Source organism: Anolis sagrei, chromosome 5, assembly GCF_037176765.1.
Source record: "Anolis sagrei isolate rAnoSag1 chromosome 5, rAnoSag1.mat, whole genome shotgun sequence".
NCBI classification, from domain to species: domain Eukaryota; kingdom Metazoa; phylum Chordata; class Lepidosauria; order Squamata; family Dactyloidae; genus Anolis; species Anolis sagrei.
The window spans coordinates 25,910,744-25,930,056 of record NC_090025.1 but is presented as its reverse complement, the minus strand read 5'-3'; the positions used below and the strand labels follow the sequence as shown (position 1 = coordinate 25,930,056).

General features: G+C 38.5%; 1 protein-coding gene across 1 annotated transcript in view; it reads left to right on the top strand.

Annotated features, from left to right (window-relative positions):
• The window catches only part of TSPAN5 (tetraspanin 5), an 89,386-nt gene extending 71,678 nt beyond the window's left edge, over positions 1-17,708 (top strand). The window contains exons 3-8 of the mRNA XM_060779201.2: positions 2,909-3,055; positions 4,940-5,110; positions 7,121-7,246; positions 8,952-8,999; positions 9,109-9,225; positions 11,024-17,708. Of these exons, the coding sequence (XP_060635184.1) occupies positions 2,909-3,055; positions 4,940-5,110; positions 7,121-7,246; positions 8,952-8,999; positions 9,109-9,225; positions 11,024-11,089 (675 nt within the window). The 3' untranslated portion in view covers positions 11,090-17,708. The remainder of the gene's footprint in view (positions 1-2,908; positions 3,056-4,939; positions 5,111-7,120; positions 7,247-8,951; positions 9,000-9,108; positions 9,226-11,023) is intronic.
• The last annotated feature ends 1,605 nt before the right edge of the window (positions 17,709-19,313 follow it).

The window sequence follows — 19,313 nt, the reverse complement described above, 5'->3', positions numbered from 1 at the left end:
AAAACGTCCATTAGAGAGGACTATATTTTGGGCTTTCTTTTGAAGACCACCAACACTTTGTTCTTTGTTACTGATTTTTCTCTCTCATTTTACAAGAATGCTTTTGGTTGCAGGCTGCTTCTAAAGTTTCTTTCAATTGCAGTAAAGTTAGTGTGTGGAAAAGCCTGCTGACATGTGTACATGCACGTACAGCTATCTGCTTATGCAACACCACACAAAAAAAAAGAGGAAATGTATTTTCCATAGTCTCCTATTTGCATTAAACATGGCTTGGCTTGAGCATAGGTATATGCTTAGATGCAAATTTAGAAAGGATGACACATTGAGTATCCCCTATCCAAAATACTTGGCACCAGAAGTGTTTTGGATTTTTTTTTCAGATTTTGGAATATGAGATACCTTGGAGATGGAACCCAAGTCTAAATATGAAATTCATTTATATTTCAAATACACCTTATACACATAGCTTGAATGTATTTTTATACACAATATTTTCAGTTATTTTATACACGAAACAGTATTTTTGTACACGGTATCATTAGAAAGCATAAGTGTCACTATCTCAGGCACCGATATGGATAATTTCAGATTTTAGAGTATTTTGGTTTTCTGTTGGGTTAACTACTGACATGCAACTTTGATGCCTCTCTTTGGACCAGGCAAAACTTCAAATACAGGACATTTTCAAATCTTGGGATGATTGAATCTTGTTCCCTTTGTCAAATCTACTCAGACTAACACCCACCCACCCCCCTCTGGCCAACCCCCTAGGTCCCAAATTTTGGTTAATGCACTTTGTTCCCAGTTGCACTTCCTACTCCTTTCTAATTTAAGATTTTGCCTTTTCTTGTGGTTTCTTAAATTGATGTGAGATATGCAATAAACTCTCTCAGCGGTTAGATATGAGTGCATCAAAGTGATTAGAAAGGGAGGACCCAAATGTAAATAAAAAGCATTTTATGAGTTCATTTTTATCAAATGTTGAGTGAGACTGGCTCAGATGTGTCAGTGTGAAGGGGAAAAAAGCTCCCCTGGAGTTTAGTTCGATTGCAATGCATTACAAGAGGAAAGGCGCGGGGCAGGCAGCTGAGCTGGAGACCAGCCAGGAAACTCCTCTGCTCCTTCCATCTTTCGAAAATACAGATCTCGGGGCTGGGGCCAGCATGAGATGCAGGGGGGAGAGGATGTTGAATGCATCACTCCATAGAGTATTCCACCCACTCACCAAACACATTTATGCAAACATTGTAGTTCCGCATGTAGTGTAATACAAATAACATTTTGGAAAGAAGTTGCATTCCTTGCCTGAAAGAACATTGATATTTGGATTGTGTGTGTGTGATCATATTTTGTTCATATTTTGTGGGAGTGTAGACATGTGTGTATGCACGTACAGCTATCTATCTGTCTCTATCAAAAATAAAAGCACAGTATTTTGAGATATGTCCAGCAGAGAAGATGGTTCAAGTCCCACCAAAATACATAGATGTCTTATAGGCACAGCCACTGAATACAGATATGCCTCCATTAATGAAGTAGATGTTCTCCTGGGCATTACTTTTTTCACTGGTACTAGAGACAGAATTGACATGGAAAAAATAGAGTTCTATTCAACTACTACAACACACAAAGCAGTTCAGTATGTTTCACCAAACTTTTTATTCAAAAGGGTGGGTGGGTGTTAGTCTGAGTAGATGTAAAACGAAACAACCAGGTCAGAGGAGCCTTGCATATGCAAACAAAACATTTTGAATCTTTCAGAGGGTCCTCTTGCAGGCTTCTAGCAAAATGCTTCCAGGGATAGTGTTTTCCTCACCAACTTCCACATTTTTTTATGATTTACATTTTGGTAGCCAAGCATATGAATCTGTGGTTCTTTGTTTTTTAACATGCTGGAGGCAGTTGGCTTATCTATTTTCCAGCTTTCTCTACATTTTCTCTTTTATGTGGACTAAGCAAGGAATTCTGAAGCTGCTGTTTACCTGTGTCTTGTAGGCAGGAAGACACAGATGCAGTAGGATCAGTTAGAGTAGAATCCCATTATTTTCCAGCCCAAGCTTTCTTGTGTTATTTATTGCAAACAGACTGTCCGAACCCCCCCCCCCCCCGAAGCCTATCATTCCCAATTTTTAATCAGAACTTTCCATGGTCCTGAACCCTATCTTCAGGATAGATCTGGTACGTTGGAGAGCACCATCAACATTTGCATTAAAAGCAAATGGATTCACTATCCTCTAATTTGGAAACCACTGGCTGGTAGTAAATTCTAACTTTTTTGACCATAATAAGTGAAAAACACACATGGAAGTGTGTTCAAATTTCTCTGATTCTCCTCTTTTAATGTAGTACAGAATGATGGAGAATACTGCTTCCAATAATGCGTTGATGTTTGTTCAGTTAACAAATTTCATATACTTTTTACAGCATCTCCGAAAGCATAGTCTTAGAAAAGTTGTAGTAGTCACTAACATATTTCAACATAACTAATTAATAGATCAACTGGCAGATTAAAGTCTTCTATCAGACAACAGTTCTAATCCTTTGAACTTACAAGTTACCAGTGCTGACCTTGCTCAACCTCTTTCTTTCCTATCCTGTTTTCATTCTTCCCTGGCCTTTTGGTATAATGGTTCACTAAGTGACATGTCTTGTATTTCCCTCACAAAGGATATGACTGTGTGCCTGATCGCATTGGAGTGGTGGTATGTTTTAGAACAGATAAAGAACTGTCAGGAAACATCACTTTCAAACATAACCATATTACTATCTACTGGACTTAAATGCAAAATGTCTGTGTTGCTGTTGCTCAGTGTCAAAAAGAATAGCAACAGAGCTACAGCATTAGTTGGATATATCTGTAATCTGAATGTTTTTCTCTCTCTTCTCCCACCCTCACCCATTACCCAAGGGAGTGTTGTCCAACATCTCCTCCATCACTGACTTGGGAGGATTTGATCCAGTTTGGCTTTTCCTTGTGGTTGGAGGAGTGATGTTCATTTTGGGGTTTGCAGGATGCATTGGAGCTCTGCGGGAGAACACCTTCCTTCTCAAGTTTGTAAGTAGCCTGCACAATTGCTGTAGCCATTGCTTTATTCAAGAGGCATCCCCAAACAAAGTGCTCCTTTTAAGTTGCATGGATTGTGTTATATTGCAGATGCCCTCGCTTTACTTTCAAACAAAAAATGCCTCAAATATATGGCATGTAAGACCAATTAAATATTTCTGAGGATTCACTTTCAAGTGATGCACTTTCTAATGGATTACAGTAAGTCATTCAATGCTTTTAGTGTTGGACAAGACACAGTGTGTACATTTGATAATTACATGTGTATAATGTTCTGGACCACAGTGTGAGATAATTATTTTAAGATGTCTGTGTGACACCCAGATTCTTCCAGACATTATGGCTACATTGGTTAAGGGATTCTAAGAGTTTTCATCCAAAAAAGTAAATTTTCTAGGCTGTGGCTTTGACAAGTTATGTGAACCAATCTCTGTTCTGAGGCAGGCCACCCACATTGACTATCCTATGTAATTTGTAGTTATCAGATATGCCATAACCAAAGATTTCCACTTCTTCCTACTTTCTCCTTCCTCATCCTAAATCTGTATTTGCCACCACTGACTGTATTTCAGACTGTATTTCTTTTGGGCCAAATGTTTGAATAGGTTTACATTTCATTCATTCTTTCCATGGAACAATCTTCTCAGTTCTTCAAGTGAGTTGTGGTTATTACAGATTTCCCAGCCTTCACTCCAAAATACCATTCTCATAGACAGGAAAGCATTCTGTTTTTACTTTGTATCTCCATTGTAATATGACCGCTTCTGCAACCTAATATAATTTTTCCCAGTTCAAAAAGCTTGTAAAAATGTTTAGGCTTTCAACTAATTAGTATGTAAAGGTTAGACCGGGTGATATTTGGTTAATGTTGTAGTAGTTAATAAGGTTTACCTATAATCTCTTGGCTCCTTTGGTTGAGCCATCTGGTGGTCTCTTGCTTTTATGGTTCCTTTTTGGAAAATGGCTAAATTGAGTCTGGACAAGATTGGACAACCAGTATGCAAGGCTGCTTCTTGCTTTTGAAAGACAGGTTCAATGATCATTTGGATCATTTCCAGTCTATAATATTCATACAATTTGCTAGTAGTAACTACATTACTCAGGTTTTATTTGGACACAAGCCAAAGGTCATGGTCACCAAAGAAGAGAATTCGTGGGAAATGGTTTGATGTTTTACTACTTTAGAAGCAGTAATTCCTCTTGACATGGTTGCCTCTGTGGTGATTTGTAGTGCCTTTAGGACAGTGCCTAGGCAAGACCCCATCTGTCTTCATGATGCTCAGGAGTGTAGCAAGGGTGCATTTCATGTTGAAGAATAGCCACAGATGGCTCAGTTTTTCAGGCCCATGTCTGAACACACATCTGTCCCCTTCAGATATTACAGAAAACAGGTCAACCATGATGTGGAAATATGAGAATATATTTTTCTGATGCATGGAGCATTCCATGATTCTATGCTTTTCTGTCTCTATCCACTCAAAGCACATGTATGCGCCCAGAAAGAAGCTGAGTATTGTGAAAATTAAGCAATGGGGTTTTTCTCGTTTTGCAAAATTGCATTTTGGGGTCGTCTTTTGTGTTGTATAATTTTCAAGATTTCAGAGGCAGTGTCTATTCACTTCCCAGTATAATGTAGAAGCCATAAAGACTAAAAACTTTCATCTCTTGATTCAAAATAAGAACACTGAGTCTCACTTTTGGGGAAAAGGCAGGGTATAAACAAAGTTCTTCATCATCATCATCATCATCATCATCATCATCATCCTGCATTAGGCACCCAATGCCATATTATATAGAATGATATGCTCTGACTGTTAAATGTGGCAGCCAAATAAAGAAGAAGAACTTGACTAAAATATTTCTCCTTCTTTGCAGTTCTCAGTATTCCTGGGAATTATCTTCTTCCTGGAACTCACAGCCGGTGTTCTGACATTTGTTTTCAAAGACTGGATCAAGGACCAGCTGTATTTTTTTATCAACAACAACATCCGAGCATACAGAGATGACATTGATTTGCAAAACCTCATTGACTTCACTCAAGAATATGTAAGTGACAATTCTACTTGTTTAGGAAAAATATACCTTTTTATAAGGTGACTTCTCCCCATTTCATACTTATTTCTTTTCCTCGTTTTTTCATTTCTAAAAGAAGCAACACAAACATTTGCGGCATGATTATAATTGTAATCTCTGTAATGGTCCTAATTACCTTGATTAGAAAACACTTTGTATATTACCTAGATATTGTGTCAACCATTATTTTGGGTCATACGGTGGGCCCTTGATATCCACTGGGGCTTGGTTCCAAAATCTGTGGATGTTCATATCTCTGTACACTGTAAAATTGTATCCCTATGTAAAATGGGTTAGTTGTTTGTTTGGGGGATTTTTTTTTTGCACAGTGTTTGTGTGAAGGGGGGTATTTTTTTTGCCATAGGTATTTCAATCCATGGACGCAGATTCCAGGGATATGGAAAGCTGACTGTAGTTCTTTCAGGTGGATTAATGGTAATTACCTTTTTCTCAGTGGAAATAAAAATGGGAAAGCTTTCATTATGTTTGCAGCCACAGATTCTATTCAAAGTGAATGTTAGAATTTGGAAGCTGTCAGGAAAGCAAATCAAAAGTAAGCCATGTACAATGTTGCATACAAACATTGCATTTAAGGTACATGAAATAAACCCATTTAAGGTGCATGCAATAAATAAATAAAGTTGTTCTTTGGTTTCTGGAGCCAGCCAGAGGTTAGTTCTTCTTTGTTTATTACATGGATCATGAGTGATTGTGTTTGTAGTGAACGTGGTGGGAAAGCCAATGCAAGGATGGATTTTAGCCTTCATGTGAGATCAAGATGGATTGTATTAAATGCCTACTCTACAATTGGTAGCTGCCTCTCTATGGCTAGTTGTTTACATGTGGCAGGTTGCTATATATATTGGTATATTCTGTCTTATGCTGTGAATAGTGTGGAGAAGATCACCTAATCCATCTGCAGCACTCCAACATAGGACACTTTTTAAAAATTCTCTTGTTCATCTTAATTTTCAGTAGGTCAAATTGATCATGTGTTAGAACAAACAGTCATATAAGCTCTGCATGCATTTCCAGCATGGAAATACCTTGAAATTATGCTTACCTAAATCGGTAGCTTATGTACTGTGTATACATGAGTCTAAACTGGGTTTTTTGCCCTTTTTTAGGCTGAAAAAGCCCTCCCTTAGCTTATATTCGAGTCAAAATTATTTATCATTTTATTCTGTTATTATTACATTTATTATTTTACTCTATTATTGTTATTATTGCATTTACATTATTTTACTCTATTATTATTATTATTATTTCATTTACATTTTTCTTCTTCTTACATTTACCATTTTACTCTATTGTTATTATTACATTTACATTATTTTACTCTATTATTAGTCCTTGTATTATTTTTCTCTGTTTATTATTATTATTATTACATTTATTATTTTTCTTTATTATTACTGTGATTATTACATTTATTATTTTACTCTATTATTATTGGAAGGATATGTAAGCACATTTACATTGTAGAAGGTTAGAATAATGGTTTAGTCAGAGTTGGACAGTTTTATCTTAAATTGTAGTTTTATGTAAATATTCAAAAACATTTAACCTACTGATGCTTCAATTAATGTAATTTTATTGGTATCTATTTTTATTTTGAAATGTATCAGTAGCTGCTGCATTTCCCACCCTCAGCTTATGCTTGAGTTAATACGTTTTCCCAGTTTTTTGTTGTAAAATTACGTGCCTCAGCTTATATTTGTGTCAGTTTATACTCTAGTATATACGGTATGTGTTGGGCTTTGTTGGTCCATGTTTCAAGTCTTCAACGTCTTTTTACCTATAGTACCAACACCAGCGAAACTTTGCCATAAGGGCCAAGTGTTAACAGTCCTTTATCAACAAACAAAAAACAAGAAGGCAGCACTCCTTTCATCTCTTTTTGTCATGGAAAAAGTAAAGAACTGGTAAAAGTACTCATTCCTCGTGGAGTCATTATTGTTACATTTCTCTCACTCTCTCTAGTGGCAATGCTGTGGTGCCTTTGGAGCAGACGACTGGAACCTCAACATCTATTTCAACTGTACGGATTCTAACGCCAGTCGAGAGCGCTGCGGGGTCCCCTTTTCCTGCTGCACTAAAGATCCTGCTGTAAGTTGGAGCTGAAACCTGGCAAGGCTGCTGTTCCTTTCAGAAAAGGCTGTTGCTACTAAAAGAGCTCTCTGTGCGTTGCATATTCAGTATCTTCTGCCTCTCAATGCCCCCTTCACTTCTGCAGGCGTCTCGGTCACCTCACAAGCATCTGTAGTAAGACTGTGGTTTTCAAACTAGATACCTGAATTCTAATAATAGAGTGTTTTTTACAGTGAGGAAAAAGAGATGAATCTACTCTATTCAACAAACTAGTGAACTTGAACTGCTCGGATATCAGGATTGCATTCCTATAAGATACATCTTCTTAGCAGAAATCGTGGTTATTTGAAGTTTGGGGCTTCTGTTCGGTGTAGGTTGGGGGAATATAGTATACTTCTGAAAATTCAGACTTTGTAAGAGATCTGCCATGGTGGTGGATGTCAGAAATATTAAAAATTAACTAGGTATTTTTAATTACCTTCAGTCTGAGGGAACTCTCCGTGTTTTCAGATCTCAGTGAGAGAGGCCTCAGTATGATAGGCCTCAGTCTGAGATAGCCTTCAGTAGTCTGTGAGAGGTCTCTGTGGAAGAAGGGCCTCTGTGTGTTAGTAGGCCTCAGTATGAGTAGGCCTCAGTGTTAGTTTGCCTCCATCTGAGAGAGGTGTCAGTCTGAGAGAGCCTTCAGTAGGAGAAAGGTCATTGTGGGGTAGGCTTCAGTGTTAGTAGGCCTCGGTGTGAGAAGCTTTGGTGAGAGGAAGCCCTAGGTTGAAGGCCATCATATGTGAAGCTCCAGTGTGATAGCTGCTGTATATAAAGCTACTGTGTGAAGCTTCTGTGTTACTTCGATGTGAGAGGAGGCTCTGTGAGAGTGAATCTGTTTATCTGCATGAGAAAGAAACCCAGCATGGAAGCAAAGAAGGAAATGTAAATAACTTGATTTGTGTTATGGAAACCTTGTTCTTGTAAATAGTGCAACCATATTTTTTTACTACATAGAAAAGCCTGATATAGAAGAGATAACATTGATCTGTGTGTTTTTGTTGTTTTTATCACTTTGCGCTACTGATGCTGGGTCATGCTGTTGCTGATAAGTTACTCTGCTGTACATATAATAAGCCCATTCGCCTAACAGTGGAGGCTTCTTCTCTGGAGGCTTTTAAACAGAACCTGGATGGCCATCTGCCAGGGGTGCTTTAGTTGTGCTTTTCCTGCATGGCAGAAGGAGGTTGGATTTGACGTCCTGTGTAGTCTCTTCCAACTCTATGATTTTATGTTGTGTATGTGATATACAATAGTTATAAATTGACTTTATTTAGTGGATGTGTCTGGTGCAGAGTTTTGGGAGCGGTAATCACAATAAGTAGTTCTCAAACCTTTGAATCCAGTAACTGAATATCTCAGGTGTTCTCTTCATGTATAATCTAGCATTACATTAGAATTCTACCCTAACCTTGTAAATCTGTAACAAGCAAGGGTCTGGGTACAAAGAAATATCCAATGAAGTTAAGCCTACCATCCTGATTTTTTTCAACTGAGACATATAATTTACAACTTGAGTGGAATTTGAGTGAGCAAGTTATTAAAAGGGATTAAGTGGTTGGAGCATTCCGACCCAAAAACGTTGTGGTAGGAAGAAGCATCAAAAGCGGTACTATAGCCTGTAGAGGTTTGGCATGATGAATAGTGAAATTTATTGGCACCTATTTTTTGTTTCTGCTTTTAGGAAGATGTCATTAATACTCAATGTGGCTACGATGCCAGGCAAAAACCCGTAAGTCTCCAAGGGCTTCTCCTTGGGTAACCTCTGCAGGAGGGGATGGGAAAGGAGCTGAAAACCCAAGGAAATGTTAAGTACTTTGTGTCTTTGTTGTTTTCTCCAGGAAGTTGATCAGCAGATTGTTATTTACACAAAAGGCTGTGTCCCTCAGTTTGAGAAATGGCTTCAAGACAACCTCACTATAGTGGCTGGCATATTCATTGGGATTGCATTGTTGCAGGTAGGTCACAGTGGACTCTTTAAAGTCAGCAGATAGCCAGCAAACCCCAAGAGGAAGAGCAGATCTCCATGTATAAAACCCCTGATAGAACGTATAGTCAGCCCTCCATGTTTGCAAATTTAACTTTTATGGATTTGATTAATATGGTCTCTAGGAATCTCAAGGTCCTCCAGCACAACTAAATGGTCAATGTCCAGCTGAAATTGACCATAGAGCCACACTGGAGAATTTTTAGATTCTTAGAGAGTTGTTATTTCAGGTTTAAAAATGACGTGTTTCTCACTGTTATTAGGGATCTTGTGCTTCTAACCCAGTGGTGTCACACATGAGGCCCACCAGATGTTTTGGATGTCACTCCCAGAATTTCTGACCATTGGACAAACTGACTGGGGATTCTCCAGACACCTGAAGGGTAACATATTGGGATCCTCCAGTGCAACTCTTTGGCAGGCCTGCACAACATGTGACCCTTTAGGTGTTTGGGACTCCAACTCCCGGAATCCCCAGCCAGATTCCTCTTTAGAAATCTTGTGGTCCTCCAGTGCAACTCTATGGCAGGCCTGCACGAGATTCCTAAAGAGGCTTTCTCAGGTTTCAAAGAAGTTTTTTATTCATGTTTTTTTGTCATTTTCACAGAGGGCCTTGTGCCTCTCTAACCCCAATGAATGTGGAGAGCCCCATCCCAAGTTTGATTTCCATGTATGTATGTGTGTGTGTGTGTGTGTGTGTGTGTGTGTGTGTGTATATATATATATATATATATATATATATATATATATATATATTTGATGGGCTCATGGGCCCTTACGCCCTAAACCCACACCCACAGCCTACTGCTTATCAGGCAGAGAAAGGGGAAAAGACAGATTAGGTATTAAGCAGATGGTTTTTATTGGCTCATAGGGACAAGAAAGTGGAGTGTACCTGCTGACAGAGTTTATCCTTTTTATCTCTTCTCCTTGGAGTAACATTGGTAAAAGTGTCTCTCCCTTGTCTGCTCACCATTAATAAGCAGCAGCATGTCCTCCTGGCAGTTAACAGCTACAGCAAGGGTGGGAAAGATCTACAGTAAAACCCCTTATGGTGCGCCCAGAAAGCCATATATGCATGCATATGCCACACTTACAACTTACACAGTTGTAAGTGTGACTTATGCATGCATATATGGCTTTCTGTCACTGACAGGATTCTGGTCAACATTTCCAATTCGTTTCATGTTCTAGATTTCATGGCTTCAGTAGCAATGAAGGTGGCCTTTTTGACCCTGATCTGAGTATCCAGAAAAGAAACTGTAGTACTTTCTAGAACAGTGGTTCTCAACCTGGGGTCCCTAGATGTTTTTGGCCTTCAACTTCCAGAAATCCTAACAGCTGGTAAACACCTGGGGACACACAGGTTGAGAACCACTGTTCTAGAGTGTTTGGGATGTTCTAGAAAGGACTTGTTAACTTTTTGAGTACTCAGATCAGGGTCAAAAAGGCCACCTTTGCTGGGTCTTTTCAAGGTGTCTGCTCCCACTGCTGCTCAGTAACATTCCCAGAAAATAGCTTTTTATTTCAAAACCTGTGGTTGTAATCCATAACCCTTGATGCCAGGGCAGCCCTGGAGTCAAAGGTTATGGATGATAACCACAGGTTTTGGAACAAAAAGCTAATTCTCTATTTCAGTAGGACTGGTCTAGTGTGTAGATATCTTGCAATTTTTGTCAATAATAACCAAAGTTACATTTCTTGCACACATATTTTGATTCAACTCCATTTCTGCATCTGATGCCCAACTCCATCTTATTTCCTTCCAGATATTTGGGATATGCTTGGCTCAGAACCTGGTTAGTGATATTGAAGCTGTCCGAGCCAGCTGGTAAACTGGCTCACCCCAAGTGGCACAAGACGCTGGACAATTAAACCTCAACTCTTGGAAGACTCCATTGTGTCCTGTGGACACACCACTATATGGAAATGGGTAACAGGGAAATCTCGAGTTCTCAGATAGTTGGAACTGCATGGGACCCTTGTTCATCCCAGAGGGAACAGCTTCAGCCTCATGCTTGCTAGTGAGAGTTTTTGGAAAAAGCTCCCTTTTCAAATGTTTTGAGCCATGTATCTCTACTGTATTCATGCCCAAGTAAAGTGGCAGATGCTCCTTTCTTCTTTATTTTGGTGGTAAAGTGACTGCTATCAGTGGGACCAGAGTCAGGACGTAATTTAGTGGGGCATGTTGTTTATTCTCTGTGTGAGAAGCTTGTCAGACACAAGACAGTTTCTTCCTCTCTCTCTTCAGTGCACACCAAAGGAGTGGTGTGTGTGTGTGTTTTTTTAACAGACAAAGAGACCAGCAATCCTTCTGAGGGGAAAAATCACCAAACAGAAAACCACTTTGTACATCTTGGCCATTTTGCTTACCAGCCAGAAATAATCAGCCTACCAAAACAAATCTCAACGTTGGCTCTGTAATGCCCTCTATTGGGGAATAATAACTTTAATTCTTTTTAGGCTTCTTGGAGTCTTATTTCCAAAAGGGATAGAATTTTGAGATCTTTATCAGCATGTTTAAGGAGAAGCATCAAAGTGTGGTTGTTTTGCACCATGGTTGGCAATGTGTAATGTGAGAAAAGAAGTGAATGGCAAGGTTTGAGAATGAAAAGTGTTCTGAATCTAAAATGAATCCAAACTCAGAATATTCCAAACTTCGTGGGCAAAATTGTGAATCTCATGTTAGGCCAGCATTTTGCAAATGTATAAGATGCCCCGCTGAAGCCCTTCTAGGAGGATATTTCCCACAAATTCTGCATGTAATGGCTATAATATTTTGGGATCTGTTCAGTATGATTGTTTTGGATATTCATTCTACAGAGGCTTCCAGTTACAACGTGGTTATTTATTAGTGCAAAAGTGGATTCAGCTATGACCATTTGCATCTCTTTATTTTGCAGCTAGATTGTACCACTTGCTTCTCTCTCTTTTTTGTGCGTCTTTCCCACTGATTTGAAAATAGTAACACCTTTATTTAAAAGATTTATGAGGTGCGTGAAATAACCATTTGATTTTGAAAGAGGTGAAAACACTAGAACTTGGGAAGAACTGCAGTAGAAACCTCTTTAGAACTGTAATCCTCGATACTCTTTCTTCTCTCTGTTTTTCCTTTGAGAAATGTTTCATTGAGACTGGTTGGTGTTAATTCTAGTGAATGTCTCAGGGGTTTGGTTGCTGGTGTTCATATTTGAATTAGGTAGCAGTGAAAATGCAAAGCTGATGGTGCCTTCTGTTGGAAGAACTGCATTGAGCTTTTCTTATCTAGGGGACGGAGTCTGGTATAATCTCATTGGGCATGTGGGAGAATTCATAGTGTCTTATCAGTCTGTAGCAAGGAACATGTGATAGAGTAGAACGTGTTTTACAAATCCAGATATTACCGGAGTGCATAGCTGTGGAGACAAACTGAATCCGGGAAGAAGACAGATGCAAATCGAAACCAAACTGTGCACCTTCTTGCAAACCATCCTCTCATTTTAGTGAACAGTTGACAGTGTGAATGAATGCCTTCTCCAAAAGCTTCCATTTTCTATCACTATTTAAAGAATTAAGCATTCCAGATACACTTACCTCATTCTTAAAGAGACCCTGGTTATGACTGTTGGAAACTGTTTGTGCTTTTTGGAGATGGTCTACCAAAAGCTGGCTGCAATGCCGTTGGCTCTGAAAATGGCAATTTCAAACTAATCTCATGGGCAGCATAGTTTGCTGATCCTTGTTCCTTTCAGTAGCCCATCTTAGCATTGTTTGGGAGGTTGCTGAAGTGAAGGGAACAGAATTTTTGCCTCAAAGTGTCAGAAAAAGAATGCAACACTGTGGGTTCAAAAATGTTGGAAGAGCCTAGAAGCAGGGCATTTGACGTGCAACACCAAACAACCCAAGATGTCAAGAGAGACTGTGCAACTACGTTAAAGGAACATTCCTTTTTCTGTTTCTGCTGCTATATGTTTTAGAAGATGAACTTCCATGCTTTTGCTTGAATATTTACAGCTTTGTTATGATGAACCGCTGACTTGTGTTGTTCCTTACCACGGCTTATTTGTCTCCGATTGCAAAGACTGAGTTTCTCCTGTCATTTGTAACTAGTGTTACTATGTCATATTGGTCCTAAGAGTTGTCTTGTTGATTCCAGAGAAGGGTTAGACTCAAAACAGCTAGAATAATGTTAGCTATGTCCAAAAATTGTCGGTAGTGTTGTTTGCATGAGCAATGTCTGTATTTTGCTGGCTCCTGAAAGAAATTCAAATCTATTTTTAAGTAAGAAAAATCTTTGTTTTTCTCCTGACTAATATCGTTGTTTCTGATTGTTAAACAATTTAAGTTGTTGTATTTTCTTGTAGTTTTTATACCACCTTTTAACAGTTTGTTCAGATCTCATAGGCCCAGCGTCACTGGGCCAGCATTTGTCCCTGAAATTGAAGATGCTGTTTCCCACTCAAACATGGATTACCAGCTGTCCAAATGTAGACTTCTTAAAAAGGTCTTAAACTAACTGAATCCACAGACTCAAAATGGGAAATTTCACACATCACATATTAGGCTAAATAAACAAGCAACTGCCAACCAATTATTGATTTTGGTGGGCCGTTTCTGAGTACTGGGATGGAATATATGAATAACTCAACTTTTAAAGTTACCTTTAGTAACCTGCTCGTTTCCACGTGGACCGAAGTTATTGTTGCCATGATCAGGTGGAAAATTATAAGTGGTGGAGGAAGGGAAGTTGGGCAGATCATTTTCTCTCCTGCATATTGTTTTCTCCCTTGTTTTGTAATCTTCCCTCCCTTTAACGCTTAAGATATAAAAGTTCAAGAGTCTTCTCTCCTGAAGACTTTTTAATTGAATTGTGATCGAAATTTGTGGCAGCTGAGAGCAAAGGACAGAGGAGGTTCTGGAGGCCATAAATGGTCTGAACCATTTATGTTTAATACTCTGATATTCCAGCGTATATCTCAGGCATGGTGCACCTAGTTCTCCTAAGTCAGTTCCTCAAACTTTGCAGCATGTTAGGTTTGGTCTTTAATGTCTGAAGGTTCCTAGTTATTTTTCATGGCCCTTCTTTACCTCTCTCTCAGTTTGTTTTCTTTCTTGCAAAACAAAAATAAAAGCTCACGGTAAAAAAAATGCTCTGTTTCAAGTGATGCAAGTATACTCACCCACACATTTGTCTTCTAAATGTGGAAAATAAAGGAAATTCTTTGCTTCCTGGTTGGTTCAAGAGAAGCCTTTTAAAAACTAAATGCATCAGAATAATTATATAGATGTTTAAGTTAGCACATGCCAATGCGTTGCCCACTAACTTGCTCAAATCTCTTAGAAACTCAACACATTTGTATTTGCTGGATGTGTGTGGTCACATTTGTGGAGTGATTGAATGATCAATCTCATGTTTCAAGTCACAAAGCCATTTTTACAGTCCTGCAAAGAGTAGCTAAGTGTCCATATTGTGTTCTTTACTATGCATTTCTGTCCTGGACCAGCAAGAGCTCTCTAGAGTTTTCTTGTTGCTTTAATATTTTGCTTAAATAATTGCAGGGTTTAAATGTTCTGTATTGCCCATGCTGAGTGACCCATCTTGGTCCGTGTTTCCTAGCTTATTCTGTCCCTTGTAATTTGAAGCTGTGGAACCCCCTCACTGCTTTTTGGGGGGTTTGATCCTTTTTCTGTTCTCTGAACTGATTCCTGCTTTCTTTTCTGTGAAATGCTATACGTTTGTTGTGAGATGAAGACTTGGGGACTTGGCTTTTGCTAGGTTCTATCTGGTGTGTAAATAATATTTGAAATGTAAATAAGTAGCATGCAAGTGAACTGATCCATGCACAGGATTGTGATTCATCATAAATATGTATTTATACTGAAAAAGGATGTATGAGCAGTTTGCCTGTCCGTTATAAAACTTAAAAGCTTTACATATCTCTTGGTTCAAATGTGGAATGCTTTAATAGCCTACCATCTAGCGTCTGCCTGGCAAAACTGCAGCTTGAGAAAAATGGTAAGAACAGCCCTGCAGTTTTTCATGATGTTCATTCAAGAGCTGCTTTGCATCTCTTCTTTTCCTACCTGCTTTGTACAATGATTTATCTTACTTAGCTTCTGAAACTACAGGAACTTCATTGACTACTGCGTTGTCCTGAAACTAAATATCATATCTTCGCTGGTCACACTTACCAAAGACAGCTGAAGAGAGTGTATGTGAATGGGACTATATGAGGCTTGTTTTCCAAAATTCTTGTCTGCTTAATGGTCAGAATGTCAAGCACAATTTGATAAATAATGGATAGATCCATCCGGCCACGTTGTCCATTCTTCCCAACCTCACTTGAGCAGGCATTCACAAATGCTCTTTGCTCACTTCCATGTTTTACTGCGTTGTAGTAGGCATGATCCTTAGAATAACTGGAGTGGCACTGGTTTTGTTGGATTTAACAGTGTTGCATTTTATAATGCCACTGCACCTTTTAAATTCTCCATCCTTTTATTTCCACAGTGCAGAAATTAAGCTCATAAAGATCATTAAGAGGAGCCTTATTGCCCCAATTAAGAGGACTTTCTGTCATAGAAGCAACAAGGAGATCTGTGCAGGTTCATTTTGGGGCACGTTCGAGGCCATGTTACACTGAATTATCTTCATTCCTTCAAGAAAGTCCTACTGTTGAGGCAGGTTATCTAACTGTTGGATTGTTTTTAAGTCTGTGCATGCCACTTGTTTAGGAACATCTGTTGCTAAGTTCTCTCGGGAGTTTAATGCCAATTCTAGATGCTTTCAAGCATCATAAGTTCTCAAATTTATTTATATAAAATATAATGTAATAGTATGCACACACATTCTCTAGTATTTTAATCTTCCTTAACTAGGGTATGTCAACATGACATTTTTAAATGTCCGTTTTCTTGTCTGGGTGTAACCACTTCTTTTCATATATCTTGCTTTATAATCCATTTTTATTTTCAGTGTTGATACAACTTTTTCATGTGTTGCTGCAGATAAATTACTCCCATAGTTTGTGTGTGGAGGAAAATAATATATGAAAGCTAGTTTTCAGACTTGACATGAAAAGTGAGGTATAATACTCAAAGTGGAGTTAGTGACAAAATCATCTCCCCTTTTTCTCCCTAGAGTGCACTGTTTTTGAACTGAAAAGGTATATTTTCCCTTACGGTTGATGTGTCAACATCTTTTGGGACAGTCTTAGGTATTTGCAGGTCCAGCTCTTGATCCATGACAAGGCTTTCTTTGGAGATTTTGCTTTTGATGAAGACAACCCTGGATGAGTAGACAAACATGTCCCTCTTACATAATTTCAGTCTTCCTCTCTTTCTGGCATGGTATGGCTATTCCACCATCCAGGTAAATTGTATTACTGGTGAAGGAGGTCTTCAGCATTAGTAAGAATAGAGATGGCTCCTAAAGCCCTGCTTTTTTTTTTGTCTTCTGCCTCTTCTTGGTATTTGCAGGTATCACAGGGCCAAGAAGAGGGGTCCATTTCAGGACCTTATGGGATACCTTAGAATCTCCTTAGCCATGGGGGAGCATTAGGGTCGGTTTTATCTGTGTAATGTGCTGAAACTGTAGAGGTATGTGTGCATGTATCTGCAGATGGGTGTCTACACACTCCAATAAGTTTAAGGGTCTGTTAAAGTTCAGCATCAGTCACACTGAACCACAGTAGAAACTCTTTAGGAGTGCGAATGATGATAAAATAAACTCTACTTGTAAGTGTCTCACTACATAGTATGTGCCTAGCAAAGATGAACTTGAAACAAGTGTTCCGTTCACAGTCATACTTTAAAACAAGGTGGGGCATGGTCTGGTCTATGACTTTGCCTAGTTCTTAATACTGACTTAATTTCCAAGTATGTTTCTTCCCTAAATCGTTGCATGTTGTGATTAAGGACACTCACTGTAATTATCATGGTGTTGCGTTTTTAAATTTTCTTTTTATATGAATGTATTCTCCTGTGTTGAAAGTCTTGTAAATTGCGAAATTGATTGTAAAAGCCAATTACACTTATTGATGATGGAAGGTATTGTTATAACAGAATTGCATGCCAGTACAGTTTGGCAGAAATTGTGTTGTCTCATTGCCAGTTGGTCACGCTTGGTCTAGAAATGGATATACTATTTTGCTTACCTGTCATCTCATCTTTGCATTAGAGCATGGTATATTGTTGCCCATGCGGATTTCAGTGGATGTAACTGGACTTATACATGAAGTCAATACAACTTCTTTGTGTCAGTTTTTAAAGTGTTGACAGTGGTCTTCTTCATGCTCTCGTACCTTTTTTTTAATAGATGAAATTGGTAGGAATGTTTTAATACTTATTATGGACAACATAGTTTTACTAGTTGTGCAGTATTCTGTATTTTACTTGAAGTAAATCATTTTATATGCAATTTGTTAGTATAAAATTACAGTTTTATAAATAAAATTGAGTGACATCTTGTGTCTACATTTTGACTTTGATGCACAATACTGTATCACACAAAATGAAACTTCATCATTGCTTTAATAGAAAAAGAAAAAGCTTTCTAATTGTTAATTTTGTGAACATATACTTGGAATGATGTGGACAATGTATGATAACACATCCCAAACCAAATGATCAAGAGGTGAAGGGTTTCAGTGCTCTGTATTATTTCTCGCTTCTCTTCCAGAACTTGGATATTAGTCATGTGTATTTGGGCCAAAGGGCATACCGTTTTTGGGTTTGTTTCCATCTGACCCCTCATTTCGTTTACCCAGAAAGTTACCTGAAAGGGGAGGGCTGTTTTCTGTTTCATTCAGCAGAGATTTGGTCCATTGGCTACTATGAGAAATTTTAAAGGCTCAACCCTCAGCCATTTTAAGACCTATCTGCATGAAACCTACCTCAGTTGTAGACCCCATTTACAACTGCAGGCCTGCCAAGTTTCAAAACAATTTAGCAATCTACTGATGTTTTAGAATTACTTTAAGTTTTAAACATAACATTTTAAAAAATAAGATAAACTGCAAGAGAGGGTTCTGGGAATTGTAGTCATTGGTTGTGTCCATTCTCAACCAAACAGAGCATGGACACCACCAGGCTTTTTACTGGCTGAGAGACACACACAGAAAAACTTCAACTCCCATTATGCTCTGAGAGAAATTTTCAATGGCTATGCTATGCTAATGCCATTGGGAAAGCATGTTCTAAGGGCCTTCTCTGGATGAGGAGTGAACTTTCAAAAAAAAAATGGAGGAGATTTCATCTGCCGGTGAGATAAAAAGATATCACAGATCCCACTGCCTCAGGTATTTTGTGGTCTTAACTCTTTCCGAAAATATTGTCTCTCTGAATTAGTTTAATTGGTCTTTTCATCTCTCTATTCCCCTTTCTGTTTTTGAAAATTACACAGAAAATGGCAGCCCAAATCTATAAATCTTTTCATTAACAGCAACTCGAGTCCAACTCTATTGGATATGTTCCATTTTGGAGCAAAACCTCCATGATGGCAGAGGGAGTCTATTATTTTGATGCCAAAAAGTAACTTTTCCAAGTTCTGTTGCCTTCATGACTATTTAGTATGATACATTATTAAAAATGGGAGTATAGGTTTTTCTGTTTAATTTGTACATTCAACAGTTCAGTCATTCTGAATGGAGTCTTTCTATTTTGTTGCAAAGTACACAAGTCCTGGGCGAAGATTGCCTATCCTTTTATCTACCTAGAAATCCATACTTAGTTGAGAATCCAAATATATTGAGTTGCAGAAATTCAGAGAACTCAATCTTTTAAGATTTATGTGTGATTTTCCAACTATGAAATGTGCCTGCTGAAGTGTGTTCACATACTCTTTTTTCCTTTCTGGGGTGATGTGTCTACTCTGTTGGAGCTGTTGAATGGATGGTGTATGAATTTACAAGGCCTTTGAACAGCATTCTATTATGAGATACTGTTTGCATAACAGCCTCAATTGTGAATATTTTGACAAACTCTAAGCTTGTATGGGGAGCTATCTCAGAGCTCCTTGCACAAATGGAAGAGCAATGGAACTGCTAGCTCCACGATGGGAAGACAAAGCAGGGACACACT